Raw genomic sequence first — 16,781 nt, forward strand, 5'->3', positions numbered from 1 at the left:
GGCTTGGGGAAAGAACACTGGGTCAGAAAGAGTAAGACCAGGTGCCAGTTGTGCTCTGCCACCAAAACCAACATTTAGACCACAGACTCAATAACTATTTGTTTAACATGAGCAAATGTTGCATGACCTTGAGTAAGTCACCTTAACTCAAACTTCAGCCCAGGAGCAGATTAGGGGATCACACAAGTCTGTTTCATCTGAGTCTAAGCAAGGGTGTGCTGGCAAAAATCTAACTAACAACTCAGAACAGGAAGTGAAACAGAGCAGAAATCTGGTTTGCTTTTGGACAGCTCCACTTGCTTTTTCAATCTGGGTGATTCCACCTAGAAGTGGTGGACCCCAGTGACTGTGGAAGACCTGAGTTGGCCTCCAGAGAACAGGCCAGCAACTGTCACGGGATCCAGTTGGGCTCCTTGGCAAGTCCCTCCAACCATCCCCTCCCCAAAGACGCTCTCTGTTCAAAGACAGAATGAAAGGACCCACTGTGGTCTTTTGAATCTACAGCACAGCACACATGCCTCTCACTTAAACAGGATTCTTCTGTACAAGCTTTACATCAGCTGTAAGGAGAGGTGTGCAAGCTCTTGGGCCTTCCGTTCACCCATTTTAACGTCTGCTCATGTTTCAGCTTTAGAAAGACCATGGCAAACCAAACCCTTTCAGGGCAAGGGCATGGTTCCTTGCAACTCACACTAGGATTCTGACCAAAACCTACGTGGTGACCCCCACGATGCCAGGCCTCGCCCCGAACCCTCCACATGTATTAACTCACGAATTTTCACCACACAACCCCACGGGCAGGCATGCTGTCTCCATCCCCCTCTGACAGGTGAGGAAACCGCAGCACGCACACACGCATCACTATCTTGTTCAAGTTCACTCGCTAAGTGCAAAACCAGGACAATACTCTGTATCTGGCTCTTGAATGCTGCCTCTAGGATTCGAAAGAAGCTGGCGGAAACATCTACATACATGAAGTGAAAGATGCTGTCTTGTGCTTTTTCAAGTGGCCATTTTCCCTACTTGTCACCTTTCCCCCGCTTTTCATCTCAATTTTCAGAGAGCTAGTGAGAAAGCACAACACACCAAAGAGCCTCATTCTTTATACTTACTTTATTCTACTAAAGTCAAACAGCCCAACCTACCCACTCAAAGATTTCCTGGAAAGTTAACTGCTTAAGTGACGCTCTTCCTTTGGGCTCCCAGGCCAACTTCTGATCAGTAGGCATCCCTATGGCTAAACATTGTCTGAGTGCCTGTGTGTGAAGCTGCTTTTCATGCAAGCAGCACAAGGAAAGAAAGTTCTAACCAGACTGAGCCAAGAGAAGGCTTAATGAAGGCTTCTGGTCCTGCCTCTTCTGCGGGTGTGATCAAGTTCCTGATTATGTCTGGGCTGCAGTTTTACCCCCAGGGAGAGGCTACTGGGGTTTTCCTGGATATCATATGGGGAAGCCAGAATGACATCCCAAGCACGTATGACTTCGCCGGTTACTGCAAAAGTCAAGGGCAGTTGTAACTCCAGATTCCTTCTGCCATCATTTGAAAACCTTAACAGGAGACTCTCAGATGGGGTCCTATGAAAACAAGCCCCTTGTGGACCAGTTTATTAACACAATGTGTGAGATAGTACCAAAGATACTCAATTGTATCATACATGGAAAGGTTGATGGGACTGGCAACAGCTGGGAAGAACATCCTCACTGCCACAGACATTTCTGGAACTGATGTGGAAGGTGATTCAAGTTTCCTTTGGCATAGCTTGCGTTAATGCAGGAATATCACAAGGACGCGAGTTGATAATACGATAAATTTTCTAACATTAGGAGCTGCTCAAGTACAGAATATGCTTCCTTAAGGCTCTAAGCATACAAGCAGAGATTATATGCGAAACCGGTTAAATGACTATCTGAGGACTATTGTCAAAGGGATTCCTGCTTTGAGAGAAGAATTGGCTTAGATCACTTTTGAGGTCCCCCATGTTTCCCACCCTCTATGATTCTACAAAAACTGCTCGCCGAAGAAAACAAGACCGAAATGAAAACAATTCAATGGAGGAGTCACATGAAGTAATCCTTTCTGTGTGAAACTACTGTCAAAGTTCTATGATTAGGGGCCACCAAGAATATAGATGGTAAAACACAGAGATGCAGGCCAGATGTGGTAAAAGAGGTTCCACGAAGACTAGACCCTGGAAGGCAGGCCTGTAATGCCCATTCCATGCTGTAACTGAAAAGCCAACCCCACCCTCCTTCCAATGTGCTGTAGAGCCACTGAGGGGCAGGAACTGCCTGGTGCCGGCTTTTTTCCAGTATGACACGCTCTAATATGAAATACTAGCATATCTTCCCCATTCCTCAGAAATGTAGGAAGGAGTCTGGGAAAAAGGACTTTGAAAAGTAGTAACATTTGACGCTGCCACACAGGAATTTCAGGCCCCCTTCTCCCCCCTCTCAGAACACCCCTCCCATCACAGGTCTGGGTGACCGAGCAGCAGGGCGGGTCTGTGAGAACAAAGAGCCCTTTTGGGACACACTGTGGACCGGGGTCGCACACAGCTGTGCAGAGCACACGGCCTCCTGAAACACCAGCGTGACTCACACGCGTGCAGGCCGCAGACCATGGTCAGAAGCCCGTGGGCAGGCTCTGCCTGGGACCATAGGCATCCAGTTCGCCTGTCTGGCTCCCAGCTGTTTCGTAATTTCTGCTCAGTTATCGAAATAAAAGAACAAAAGCACAGCTAGCCAGCGTTCAGTCTTCACGCTGATGCTAAATGACATCCGGAGATAAAGGGCCGCTCTGCTTCCTGGCGGCCCACAGCCGCTCGCAAGACACATTGGGATGCCTACAGCTAATGACTAAGTGAATTACAGGCCATTTCTCAGCAGCACCAATGAATTAACACCCCAGGCCCTGAATGGGGGAGTTATTCTTGCTCATGGTGCTTTCCTCTAGCCGGGGAGTATGGTCTAGTGGGTGGGAACGTAGCCCAGGTGAAAAGTCACCCTGACTTCCCCGTCTCCGGCTTCTGTGCACTGAGCTTGCTCACGCTCCCTTCAAAAGCACCCCTAAAAGATGGCTCGGGAGAACCACAATGCAGATCGTGGGGTACAAAGATTCTTTGCTTCCTGTGCAACTCTCTTCTTGAACTGATTTAGGTACCTACTCAGTGCCAGGGAATGTTCCAAGTACTTTCTGGGTATTAACTCATTTAATCCTTGAAACGGTCACTATCCCCTCTTGGAAACAGGCCACCTGAGGTGCAAAGAAGCCATGTCTCACCCAGGATCACCAAGGTGGCAAGTGGCAGAGCCGGATTCAAGCCCAGGCAGTTTATTACTGTAGCTCTGACTCCCTTGCCACTACCTTCTCAGTGAAAGGGTTCATCCTAAGGCATAGCGTCTCGGAGGCCCAAAAGCTTACTATTGAGACAGGACAAGATCTCTGTCTTGAGGCAGCTCCTTGGTGACCAGGGCAGGATCGCAGTTACACAGTGTGGGAAATGACAGCGAGAGCTACTGGTAAGAGAATACATCCCAGAGCAGAGTGTCTCCAGTGGATGGCACTGTGAGGTTTGGCTTGTAAGAGACTTCCCCAGGCAGCTGCTGTCAATCCTCTTATAGAAGGTGCATCCAGAAGAGTGGAGAATGGGCTGCCTCCCTGGGCCTGCGAGGCCAGGACTGCTCATAAGTCACCAGCAGACCGACATCCAGCAGAACACCATGAGAGAGGTCCACTCAGAAAAGAGACCTCGAAAAGGGATGGAAAAATCCATGTGTTTCATAAACGGAGAAGGTGCAGTAGAGAATTAAGGAAAGCAGACCATGGGAAACACCATTTCTATAGAAAGCCCTAACAACCACTTTGAAATCATCCCCATTCCAAAATAACAAAAACACATTCATCTAACGATATCAATCATTCTTGCGTCAGGATTGTGTCAAGCCTTTACTTCTTACAACAATCCTGCAAAGTAAATAGTCTATTGATTGTGTATATAAAGAAGCTGAGGTTCAGAGAGGGTAAGTAATCTGCTCAAGGCCACACAGCTTGAACTACACCTTGGTTTCTGCAGCTTCAAAGCTGGCATACTTTGCCTCTGCATCAAATGTGTCATCCAGTCATTTAAAAACCACTGACATTTTTTTTTCTTCCTAATGATGTAAATGAATTTCTACTAGGTAACAAATATTCTTCCCTAGACATGAATAAAAGCTTACCTGCTGGTACATTTATTTTAATAAATTCAAGAGGGTTTTACTACTGCATGTAAAAGGGTTTAAACTTTTGGAAATTATACCTCTGACTTCAGCCAAAGGCACACACTCCAATAATAATAATACTAATACTTACTGAGTGTGTTCTACGTGTTAGTCCCATTCTAGGGTTTTCCGTGAAACAACTCATTTCATCCTCATGACAGTACTGGAAGGGAAACGCTGCTGGTTAATGCCCAGCTCGACTTCAGTGGTGGGAACAGGCTTTGTCGGGGGGGTCCTCTCCGCAGAGCCCCGGGGCGGGCTGGGGAGACTCAGAGAGTGGCCACGGTGTGCAGGAGGTGCACGGCGGCCCTCGGGTCCAAAGCAATGTCTTCGCAGCCCAAATTCAATCTTACTTGCTCAGCAGATTGCTTCTCTTTCTCCCCAACAGGAAATGGGCGCACTTTTGGAGTGTACAGCACCATAACTTTTTACATAAGTTTTTTGCCATTGAAGCTAATGGGTGATGTCATCTCACTCGACCTTTGGGCAGCATTCTGCAAAGCTAGCCCCTTTAAATTGTTCCTTACGCTGGAATATTTGATTTTCTTCATACCAATACCAAATTCTCCTTCTTTCCTGGCTTCCACTCTCCTGTTCTGTGTTCTCGGGGTTCGGGCTCACACCCTCCTCTCTTCTCAGTGTATACTTCCGGTACCAGAAGCCATAATTTCCCATCGATCCCATCCTTGCTCTCTCCACATAATCCAGCTGCATCTTTGGCATCACCACTGGCCACCTCGTGGGCATCCTAACTTCACTGCCTTCCGAACTGATCTTATCCTCCTGCTCCCAAACCTGGTCTCCCACCCGGATGCCGCCGTCCACCTCGGGGACTGCCTGTGACTGCTCATTCTTTTCCGTCTCCAACATCCAATCAGCGATCACAGGCACATTCCGCACGATCTACAGGCTGCATGCCTTCCAAATGTGCCCACTTCTCTCAATTCCTCCTTCCACCGCCATCCACGAGAACACCACCTTCTCTGGCCTGCACCAGCTGGGCTCTCTCACCCACCCCTGCTTCTTCCAGTCACTCAACCTCTCAGCAGCCAGAGTTCCCTTTAAATAACGCACATCTGATTGCATTCCCTTGGTTAATGCGCATTAACGGTTTCCCGTTAGTCCCAGGAAAAAAATGTAAGAACCCTTAACTTGGCCTGTCTAGCCCTACAGGACTGTGTCTTGGCTTCCCTGCCTGGCATCTCTGTGTGCCCCAACCCTCCCAGTCCTTCAGCTGGAACCCCCGGCAGACCTCCCAGCCAGGCCGGGCTGCTTTCTCTGCCCTGCACCCTCCCCAAACTTGCTCCTTAGCCCACCATTCCTCTCTACAACAGCAACCTGCCAATGATAATGAATGGCTATTTGGGTCAACTATTGGTCCAGTGCCTGTTTTCCCGCACAGATCTGGTGAGCACCAGGAGAGACTGGATTCCTAGTGCGCAGCATAGCGGAGGTATGAATTCATGATATTTGTGACTGCCTTTAGGAAGAGGAAAAATGTTTTAATTCTACTGTGCCCTTTTAATTTTTTTAATAAATCTTTTAAAAAAGATTTTATGTATTTATTTGACAGAGAAAGAGAGAGACAGGGAGAGTGCAAACACAAGCAGGAGAAGTGGGAAAGAGAGAAGCAGACTTCCTGCTGAGTGGGGTTCCATCCCCCCCTTGGATCATGACCTGAGCTGAAGGCAGATGCTTAAAGGCTGAGCCACCCAGGCGCCCCTTTACTGTGCCCTTTTTAAAAGGCAGTTGAACCCAGTGTCCTTGAAAGCCCAGCCACTCATGATAAAAAGTTAGAGGCTTATAGGGAATTCACCTACATTGAGACTGCCAGGCTCTCATTTTTTTATATTAGTGCTCCGCTCTGACTGGCCAATAAGATACTGTTGTATTTCTTTAAAAATTTTTTTCAGGTAATAGAACCGAAGCAGTATAGTGTCTTTGAGCTAGGACTGGCTGTTTCTATAACTGGCCGATGTTAAGACTGTCTTGAAAGGCACCAAATGAGACGCAGGCAGCTTGAAAAACTTAGCACAATTCTCTGAAGAATAAAAGTTACCACCATGGAGCACCTTGGTGTCCGTGTGGTCAATTTGATTATTCCTGTGACTTAAAGATATTCTCCTCCAAATGAATGCTCTCAGAGAGTTGAAAAAAAAAAAGTATAAATCACTAAAATCATTCCCAAACGCTTGAGCACAGTTAAGCATCACCACAAATCTTCTGGCCAAGGTTCGTCTGAAACGATGACCAGGGTAAATGCCTTACTGATTCTTGGCCTCCTCTCCTGCACCCTGCCCCTGATTCTTGGACCCTAACTCTGTGAGGGAGACTAAATCAAGAGGAACTTTGTGTAGGCCAAGTGATCGAAATTTTTATTGAACTAAATCAAAATAAAAGAGGCCTTCTTTGTACTCTTCTCACTGTGGATGGACTCATTCACCTTAGCTAGGTTTAATTAATTTCCTGGACCTTGGCTATAAATTGTACTTTATCAGTGGTCAAAAGCTGAACGTCTTGTACCCAACATTTCATTGATCTGAAGCCACGTCCTTTTCATGTAGCTGATAAATGGCTATATCCGGTATACAAAGTCCTCCTAAGAATATATAGACACTGATGGAGAACCTACCCAAATCCACATGGTTATTCAAAAATAGCAAAGGCCATGCAGGGCTTCCTTAGAAACCCGACCTCCGGTAGGAGGGGACATCTGAGATCGCTGGGGAAGACAAAGGCTACAACCTACACAGCCCTGCATCACCAAAGGGGTATCTCATGGGCCTTTACTGGAGAATGGAAATGATTTTCTCAGGATGCCTACCTGCTAGGTACCCACAGGGAAGCTAAATGTGCAAGTCTGACTGGGGGCTTTAACCGCCGCCATGAGCGGGGTAGGTCAAGTTCCTCCTCTGGACACCATAAACACAAGTCATCCCCGTGGGCCAGGGCAGCACACACGGATGGGGACCCAGCAGTGGCAGGATGCTGGAGGGGAGTCCCTGGTGGCGGGGACAGTTATTACTTAGGGGTTCAGAATTTACAGCCATCGCAGCGTTTAGTGTTTCTTCTTCGTCCTAGTGGGTGATAGGAGCAAGATGAAGGTCAACAGATAATGTATAATGTCTTCGTGCCCAGTGGTCACAAGGGTCTCTGCTTCCGATGAGAAGCTGGGGCTCATGCATGTTGGTTTGTAAAGCGAAGTGTCCTTGGGCGTGCTGTTGCCTTCGGTACAAGTGGGGACTCGGCGGGTATGTCCCCGTGAATGCGCGTGCCCGGCTCAGTCTGAACGCAGACCCACCTCCAAGATAGAAACTCCAGAGATGCCACAGAAGAGACACGAGGAGGCCTTGGCCGCAGCTCTGATGGGGGGCACGAGAGCCAGAACCCATCTCAAAGAAGAGCACCTGCTGGGGGCTGCTTCTTTGCTCTTGTGCAAAAATCCTCAAGTTCTTAGAGGAAAAGACCACAGAAACAGAGGCCAGGTAGAGAATACGGGAAAACGTGACTGGCTTATCAGCCGAGAGGCAGGCTGGAGGCAGTGACGGTGGGCTCTGGAGTCTGATCCCCTGGGCTTGAAACCCATTTTTCCCCTAAGCTGTGTGACCTCTAGCAAGTCATTAACCTCTCTGAGACTCAGCTGCGTTATTGAGACGATGGGTTATTGTGAGGATTAAATGAGACGATTCAGGTAAAGTGTGGAACAGAGTAACTGTCACAGGGTAAAGGCTTTGGACGGCATTAGAAATTGTTATTTTAGCAACTTGATGAGGAAACATAAAGCCCAAATAAATCATATCAGGTAAGAAGGGACGAAAATATAGATGAAAGCAAAACAAAACAAATAATGCAAGGCATGCCCTGAAAAGACTTTGCATTAGTTGACGATCCAGGCTCAAGGGTCAAAAGATCTCATGTTAAAATTAAAAAAGAAAAAAGAAAAAGAAGGGAATGTACATAAGCATGTGTGCATGCACAGGCATATTTACATTCTTGAGTGTCTGAAATGTTCTGAGGGATGACAGTGGGCATTTTCTAGGATTTACACGGTAAGTGCCTTTAACTTGAAAGTAAGGGCAACACATTGCTAAGCAAGGAGCGCACTAACCAAGGGTTTTCAGGGTGTGAAGCTTCAGGCAGGTGGTGACCTTCAGAAATACTCGTGGATGGAACAAACCACAAGGAACGAAGCAGGAAAGGTAGGATGTGCGGCAGAGCCTGATAGGACACTGCTTTGGTGAGGAGAGAGGTGTGGCCAGAGTCTAGAGGAATAAACGTGGGGGTCCAACCAGCAGAAGCATCTGGTTCTCAGGAAAACTGGAGGATATGGCACAGCTCTGGGTCGAGGGCTCATCTCAGGAGCCCCAGCTGGCATGGCTGGCTGCAGGGGGACACCAGGACGCAGCCTCGAGGAATTTCAACTTGTTCTCAGGAGACGAGCCAGAGGTGGGTGGGCAGGTGCATCGCTGCACTCTGAGCCCCACTACTGAGTGCTGCTGAATTAGCACCCACCCTCCCTTCACGCTGCCTCTGCCTGGGCCTTTGAAGGTCTCTGCCCCACAGCACTATGGGGACTGTGTCGACTACAGTGTTATTCTCACAATAGAAGATGGTGAACTTCAAACTTCCCATGCAGTGAGCATTCTTCGCCCTGACAATACGACACTTATAAACTTAAATTGGAAACTGTTTCGCTTGCCTACTACTGCTTGCAGATGCCTGCGAGGTACAATTCTGAGGACCGCAGTTCAAGGCTTTGATTACTTATCTATACTTGCCTTCTTGGGGCTTGTGTGGACATTGAGATCAGATAGACCTGGGTGTGAACCCTGTGCACACACTGGCCCTGGGATATGGGGCTAATTACTTCCCCTCCCTGAACTTCGGTTTCCTGTATGTTAAGTGGGGTTTGTACAGGTTCTGCATGAGGGGCAACGGCTATATGCAAAGAGAGAATGATAGTAGATGAGATCCTGGGTATAAGCAAAGAACCTCACCCAGGAGCAGGCACCCAGAAGTCACTAATAATTACAACTGTTGGGTCTTATTGTTGCTGGTCTCCCTATGAGGAGATATGAGGTTGATGAGATTTTACTGCAAACTGGAACAGAGGCCCTCACTGATTTCAACCAGGGACGCTGGACCTGGATGGGCCAGTTAAAAAGCAGTCTTCCCCTGGTGCCCGCAATCCGTCAGCCTCCAATGGCAGCGGCACTGACAAAGCAAGTGAATCGCCCTAGACTGTTAACGCGGAGCAACATGGTGTCTGGGCACGCTGTAAAATGGCCACCCTGTTCCTGGGCCATTAGTTTACCTCTCGTTTGCATCCTGCTTTCCCAAGAGTGATGCTCTCAGCTGCCTAATTGTGTAGAGGCTTTGATTTATTCAACAAAGGAAGGCGGCTTTAACAAACATCTCTACGGCCACAGGGGTGAGGGCCTCAGCCAGGACAAGGGTGGCCAGGGCTATGCTTGTTCACAAGATGGCAGCAGCGCCTGCCGGTGAAGGCCAGGGGGGCCTTCTAGCTGGAGGACCAAAGGGTGCATGACTGGCCTTGGGATATGCTTTCCCCAATGTCCAGAGGAGTAGCTAAGGCAGACCCTGCTTTTCCATACTTGACACCTCACTTGCCTGCCCAGTCATTGTGGTCTGGTTGACATGACACGTGACCTCAGTCACGGACTCATGTATTCCTGTATGAGTCCGTCCAGTCCACCAGGGTCCCCAAGGCACCTGCTGTGTGTGCAGCCCTGTTCTAGGCACTAGAGATTCACAATGCAGAGATGCGTCAGGGATAAGAGAGACAAAAGCCTCTGTCCTCAGGCACTTACACCACCGCAGTGTAAGACGCAGGAAGGTGTGCAGGGAGTGGGGTAAGAGCTCCATAAGAATAATGAAGCAGGGAAGCTCAATGGGATGTGCTGGAGGCAGAGGAGCAATTTTAAGCAAGGTGCTCCAGGGGGCTGCCCGGAGGAGGTGATATCTGAGTAAGACCTAAAGGGGTGGAGGCCTTTACTCATGAGGTGACCACACCAAGGTCAGGTCCCACCAAGGTCCCATGGCCACCCTGTGCCAAGTAAGGGACGTCCTTCCTGTGTAAGAGCGCTCAGGCCTCCTCCCCCTTTGCACGTTAAGGTGCGTGCTCCCCGTGGGCTGTGGCCCCACACAGGGCAGGGACCCCAGCACCTCCCTGGAGGCCCTATAGTTGACGTGGCCGGGAGACAAGGGCTCCTGCGGCGGCCCCGGGGTGGGGGGGCCCTCACCTCCTCCAGCCGCCGGCGCTGCTCCTTCTGCTCCTCTATGCGCTTCTGGCGCTCGGCCAGCAGCTGCCGCTTGTGCTCCTCGTTCTCCCGCTGCTGCTGCTCCAGCTGCTGCCGCCGCAGGGCCTCCGAGCGCTCCTTGTTGGCCAGCTGGAGCCTCAGGAAGTCCCGCCGCAGCGTGGACTCCCCAGGCAGGTTCAGGATGGAGCTGCGGGCGGGAGAGGGAGAAAGGTGGGGGTCCTGCGGGGGGGCGAGGACCCTCGGTGCCCGGGTGCTGGGGGAGACCAGCCAGGCAAGCAGGTCGCCTCGAGGCGGGGACGGGAGCCACACACCCCGTCGGAGCTCTCAGACCCTCTGTTACAATACTCAGCCCCAGAGAAACTGAGTCAAGGGAGCAACAGAGTAGTGCGCCGCCTCCTTTTCAGTGACTGTGGGCAGACACATGCTGTCCCCATCCCCAGAGAGATGTCACCTCTCTCCAGCACCATCCACACGGCTCGCTCACCCTTGGGACACGTAAAGATCTGCTTCTACCAGTTTTACGGAGTGTGCGAGCCCTAGGGCCTGGATCAGCCGAATTTGCATGTTTAAGAAGGGCAGGAACAAAGCCACCAAATGAAAGAAACATCGGGGAGCAGCAAGGGAACGTGTTCTCCTAAGAGGACATCCCTGTCCCCGCACCACGTCCGTGACCCCTTGCACCCGACCCCGGGAGGCAAATGGCAGGCTGCTCCTGTGAAGACGTGATAAGCCAGGAAGGGAAAACATCTGAGTCAAGGTGGCCGCGGAGTAGAATGTGAACCCATGCCTGCCAAAGTCTGAGCGTTCAGGGCCGGTTTCACGGCATCACAGTTAAAGAGATGTGACACGGTTTGGCTCTGGAACAGTGTATCTAGGACTTCAACTCAAGCTCACGGATCCCTAGATTCTGGTGAAGCACCGTGGGTCTCGGTTTTCTCATCTGTAAAATGGTAGTTGTGCATCGTGCTCATTTGTGCACGTGTGTGTGTGTGTGTGTGTGAGAGAGAGAGAGAGAGAGAGAGAGAGAGACAGCAAAAAGGAGGACAGAAAACACCATAAAGACACTCCACCTGCTTCCTAGTGGTCCAGGTCTGCCCTGTCACATCTCACTGCATGTGAACAACTCAAAGTTAGTCTTCAGTTGTGCCCAGCACCCCAACAGGGAGGTGGGGCAGACTCCTATTTGTTCACGAAAACCTAGCCCTTCTAACCTTTCTGGCAACTTGCACCTGAAACGAATCCATTCAATAACTAGTGAGCCGCTTCTAGGTCTCAGGCTCTGTAATGGGCTCTCCTGATGAGAGTAGGAGCTAAACAAACTCTCTCTCTTGTTATCTTCTTGTGGGAAAGAGAGACAGACAAACAATTAGACAAATGACTACAAATAACACAGTTCCATACATGAACAGGCTCTATAGAAGATGTGATAGTTTAGGAGCAACAGTGGCAGGAGGCTTGGGTAGGGATGAAGGGTTGTGCTTCAGGTGGGGTTATCAGGGGAGACCTCCCCGAGAAGGTACCAGATGAGCTGAGACTCAAAGGATGAAGAGCCGGTCCCACGAAGAGGTAGAGGAGGAACCTTGTTGGCAGAGAGGAAAGCAAACGTAGAGAGGCTTGTGGTGGGAACAGGTGGGGCCTCTCTGAGGACTTCCCAGAGCAGAGTGAAGGAGAGAGGTGACCCGGGAGGAGGCCAGGGACCTAGGCAGCCCTGGGGAGGCACATGGCATGGAAACCCTGCACAGAAAGGCTATAGTCAGGAGACCGACGTGATGGGATGTGTTTGGATGCCGAGGGACAACTATCTGCAGAGGGCAGAGGTCAAGCAAGGCCACCAGCTGGGCTGTTCCTGCAGCGGCTCTGTGGTGGCGCGGGGCATGGGGATGGCGGCAGAGAAAAGCAAAGGTGGCAGAGTTCATGAAGCCTATTCACAGGTGCGGTGTGTGGAGCGAGCGGTGACTTGCAGGTTTTGTCTTGGCGCCTGGACAGTGGGGGTGACGCCAACTGGGGAGGCAAATGGTGGGGGGAGCAGGTTTGGTGGCAGTTGACAAGGGCATCATTCTGGGTTGGACAGTGTAACCACTATGCTGTGTGACTGCCGTCTATGCCTACGGATGACATAAAAAGGCTTCGTTCTTGAGAGTGCATGGATTCCATGAGCACACGTCTTCTAAAACGTCCAGCTTTTGTGTAGAACACTCAAACAAACCCCAAGTGACAGTGCTCATGTACCCGCGCCACAAGCTCTGTGGACTGATAGTGGCACATGGGGAACCACGTCCACCAGGAAGCTCCATTAATATAAATCAATGCTGAATCAATGTCAGGCGATTGGAGCTGTCGTAGTGGCTCAATCACTAACTTGGTGTGTGGCTTGGGCGCCATCTTTGGGCTCTTACCCCATTTCTAAAATGAGATAACCACTGTCCCTTTCTACTTCCAGGATTTCATGAAGATTAATTACATGAGTCCTTAAGACAGGACTTGGAACATAATCTTCAATGTGATATAATCACTCGTTACAATTATCGAAGTGTTAAGTCACGGTTTGGCCCGCCCGCTCAGTGACTCCTAACATGCCGTTTGGCAAGTACTAGTTAAAACAGGCCTTCCCGGTTCTGCAGAGGGTGATCAGTAGCACTGACATGACATGGGCTCTGGAAAAAGAAGAGTAGCACGCAGCTTCTCTGAGAGCAGGGCATTTGGACCTCTGCCTTTAGAAGAATGTTCCTTTTCTATGTCACTACTTGACAAACATTGTCTTTATGGAGCTAAATTGGGGGCAGCCAATGTGTAAAGCATCGGATGGAGGGAAAAATACTCCTTCAGTCTTTGACCTTGAAAATGCCCGTAAGCAGGTATAGAGAAAAACTGGATGGCTCTGTATGTCCCTCCCCCTTCTAGTAGTTGAGCAATAATTCAGCTTCGTAGATCTGAATTCACTCAGAAAAAGAACCCACCAGCTTCTTCTAGCAGCAATGACTGAGCTGGCCCCTTTTCTGGGCAGGCAGCTTGGCCTCAGTAGTATGGGAATGACTTCTCCCAGACCACCGGAGTCTCCTCCTTGGATGGCTAGCGGATGGGGACCCATTTCCCCCAGTGAGCCTCCTGCTTGTGCATTTTCCCCAATAAATCTCACTTCCCAAGTGTGGGCCACTGACCACAGTGCATATGCCTGTGCATCTCAACTCACCACACTGCCACCAGCTGACCTCTCTCATGGAAGAGAAATCCTGGCAATGTGAGCACACTAACCTTATTCATTCACAAACAGACGGGAAGGAAGTCGGAATCAATGTCAAGTGAAATTCGAAAGGCACGGATCGGAACGACAGAGCGACATTGATCCTGGGAGTCCAATATATGACAACTGGAATGAGCAGGACATTTTCTATTTAAGGTTCCCCTCTAGAGTGTGATTTGAATTCCTGGAAATCATTTCCTCTCAGATTAGCTTGTGGTGAAAACACCAAGACACGCAGCAAGGACAGTGGCTGCCTACGTGGGCTTCTCAGACGTATGAAGTCATGAACTGAATAATTCGAGTCCAAAAATACCACTTAGGTCTCCTGAATGTCATCGTTTTAGGACTTTTGAGTCTGGCATCATCCAGATAATGGTCTCCGACCCATTCCACATGTTCTGTATGTGAGGAAACAAGGTCTTCGGAGAGAGACCATAAATCTTAGGGGACAAGATAAAGAATGCGCTGATTTCCACATTTTTATAAGAGTCTGCCTGGGGACATTTTCCCAAATTAATGAGTATGTTCATGGGCAATAAATTAAATGAGACCACCTTGCTGGATTCTTAAAAATGAACCAATAAATCAAAAGGAAGTGTGTTCCACACAAGCACAGTTCAGAACGTGAAAATAAGACTGGGCTTTTGCTCTCCTACCTGGGCTCTCCTGAGTCATTCTCCTCCTCTTCTTCCTCACTTCCGCTGTACTCGTACTCCGTCTCATCTAAAGAGAGACTCACAGAATGTTAGTGCACAAGAAGATGCTACAGCTCAGCCAATCCTACCTCCCTTGCTTTATGTATAAGTGATCTGAGGTGCAAAGAGTTGTCATTAATGCTGACCTGGGACAGGCTCCGGGCCTCCTGACTTGTGATCTAACAGTTTCCACCAGGTGAACGGGATTCAAGTACATGAAATTCACATAAAAGACTGCCCCAGCTGACTCTACATATCTGTCCCTAATGCCTGCTGTTCATACGAAAGGAACTGAAAAATAATTGTTCAGTTTGTGTTAATTCCCATTAGAGGACTACCTAAACCAATCTTCATTGGCCCACTATTAACTTATGTCTGTATAATCATTTTTTAAGCAAGAGTTTTATTATGACTTATTGTCTTTAGATATCACCAGAAAGAAATTTGACGGTGCATGCTATTAGAAATATAGAGTTAAATGACCTACTGGGGACATTCATTTAATTCAATAACATGTTAAGCAGGTTAACACATAATAATGAATAAGATTAAGTCTTTGCTTTGGAGGAGATCAGAATCTAATGGGCAAGATGGACAAGTAGGTCATTAGATCTGCCATGATTATTAAATTATTCTTTCTTGAGTGTCTCCCATGCTAGTCACCTGCTAGATACCTGACTTAGGTTCTCTCATTTATTTTGCTTCATAATCCTTTAACACACTACCCACTTTTCAAGCAAAGATACTATTACAAGAGGGTAAGTGATAGAACCAATGACTTTTTAGTAAACACTGGTTGCTCGATCTCGGATTTGGATTTAGAATTCCATCCAGAATTTTTTCAACTTTAAAACTAGTGTTCTCTCCTACATATTATATGCTAAATAGGAGTTCATAAAAAGAACAGTGAGATACCAGAGAAAAGGGGAAGTTCCATTTGTCATAGTGGGGGAAGGGCCCAGCAAAGTTTTTTGAGGAGGAAATGAGCTAGGCCTTGCTTGCAACAATGTTGGTGGCCCTGTTCCAGGCAGATGGCAGCTGAAAGTGGTGGGAAAGGGCATTGTAAGCAATATAACCACGTGAGTAGGCTGACGATAGCACAGGCCATGACATGTTCACAGTGAGTTGTGAATGGCTAGATGTCTGGCCATGAGAAAAGCTGATGGAATGAGTAAGCCCAGCATGTCTAATATGACTTCCTGATCCTTATATATACCTTGCTGAGGGCTTTTCTGTGGGCACTGGGGAATTTTGGAGGAGCTTTTAATTTTAAGCAAGGGAGGGTGTCACATTCGTATGAACCTTTCATAGTTGTGGGTTAGTAATTACAGCTTTAAAGGCATTGGTGCAGCCCTAAAAAGGAACTAAAACTGCAATTTGGTTGTGTTACCAACAGGGGGCAGCACCAATGATAAGAACTAAACACTGCCTTCCCTCCTCTGCACCCCATTAAGGGATAGTGAAAAGGAGCCCAAAGCACACGGACTTCAAGTATATTTTTCAAAATCACAAGTTAGCTTCAAGTGTTTAAATATGCGTGAGGTTTTAGAGCCTCTTATTTTTTGAGTATTATTTCACCAAAATGTAAAAGACCTTCATAAAGTGTTTCGATATTCCACATTGAGAGTTGACTATTCCAAACTTTTCTGAATCAATAGAGAATTTGAGGGAAAATGCAGAAATTTTATCTAGCAAAGGAAATCCTAGCAAGGGAAAGAAGCATGCAATTAATCCAAATATTTCTACTCTCCCGGGTAAAACCTTCATTTGTCAGCCTCTTCAATTGTAATAGTTCACCAGAATTCAGTCTTATTGTTTTTATATTATTGGCATAAATTTGAATATATCCACATATCTTAAGGAAAAAATAATATCAGGTTAAAAAATCATAAATCAATTCTCATTTAAATTGTTTGATTGTACCAAAAGCTGGTCTTAGAGCTACTAAGAGAGAGAGAAAGTATTAGAGGAAATAAATTAAGTCATTAGATAAAACTGAGCAAATGGAATGAGACTTCAATCGACTGACACTCTTTCTGGGGAGCAGACAAAAAAGAAGGCTTCTGATGGCTCTAAACCTAAACAGAATTAGGTCCCTCACATTACCAGGGCACTCCTGAGTTCATCTCCTACCGAGAATCTTACTCTTCTACTCTGCAGAGAAGGAACACATTAAAAATAGTCCATTGTCATAGAAAGGGGAATTCTGAGTCACATTCTAGCATCTGTGCCCCCTAAATGCAAAAACAACCCAAGGCACAAGCTTTACCCATACTACTCACAGGTCAAAGGGAAAGAGGTCATG

General features: G+C 48.0%; 1 protein-coding gene across 8 annotated transcripts in view; it reads right to left on the reverse strand.

The window, feature by feature from the left end:
- TNIK (TRAF2 and NCK interacting kinase) overlaps positions 1-16,781 on the reverse strand; it is a 380,814-nt gene that overhangs the window by 78,364 nt on the left and 285,669 nt on the right. For all 8 annotated transcript variants that reach the window (XM_013058317.2, XM_013058316.2, XM_013058315.2 and 5 more), the window contains exons 11-12: positions 14,438-14,504; positions 10,523-10,727 (exon numbers count right to left, since the gene is read on the reverse strand). In XM_013058317.2, coding sequence (XP_012913771.1) covers positions 10,523-10,727; positions 14,438-14,504 — 272 coding nt within the window. The remainder of the gene's footprint in view (positions 1-10,522; positions 10,728-14,437; positions 14,505-16,781) is intronic.

Source organism: Mustela putorius, unplaced genomic scaffold (assembly GCF_011764305.1).
Source record: "Mustela putorius furo isolate JIRA1106 unplaced genomic scaffold, ASM1176430v1.1 tig00003834_pilon_pilon_pilon, whole genome shotgun sequence".
In the NCBI taxonomy this organism is placed as follows: Eukaryota; Metazoa; Chordata; class Mammalia; order Carnivora; family Mustelidae; genus Mustela; species Mustela putorius.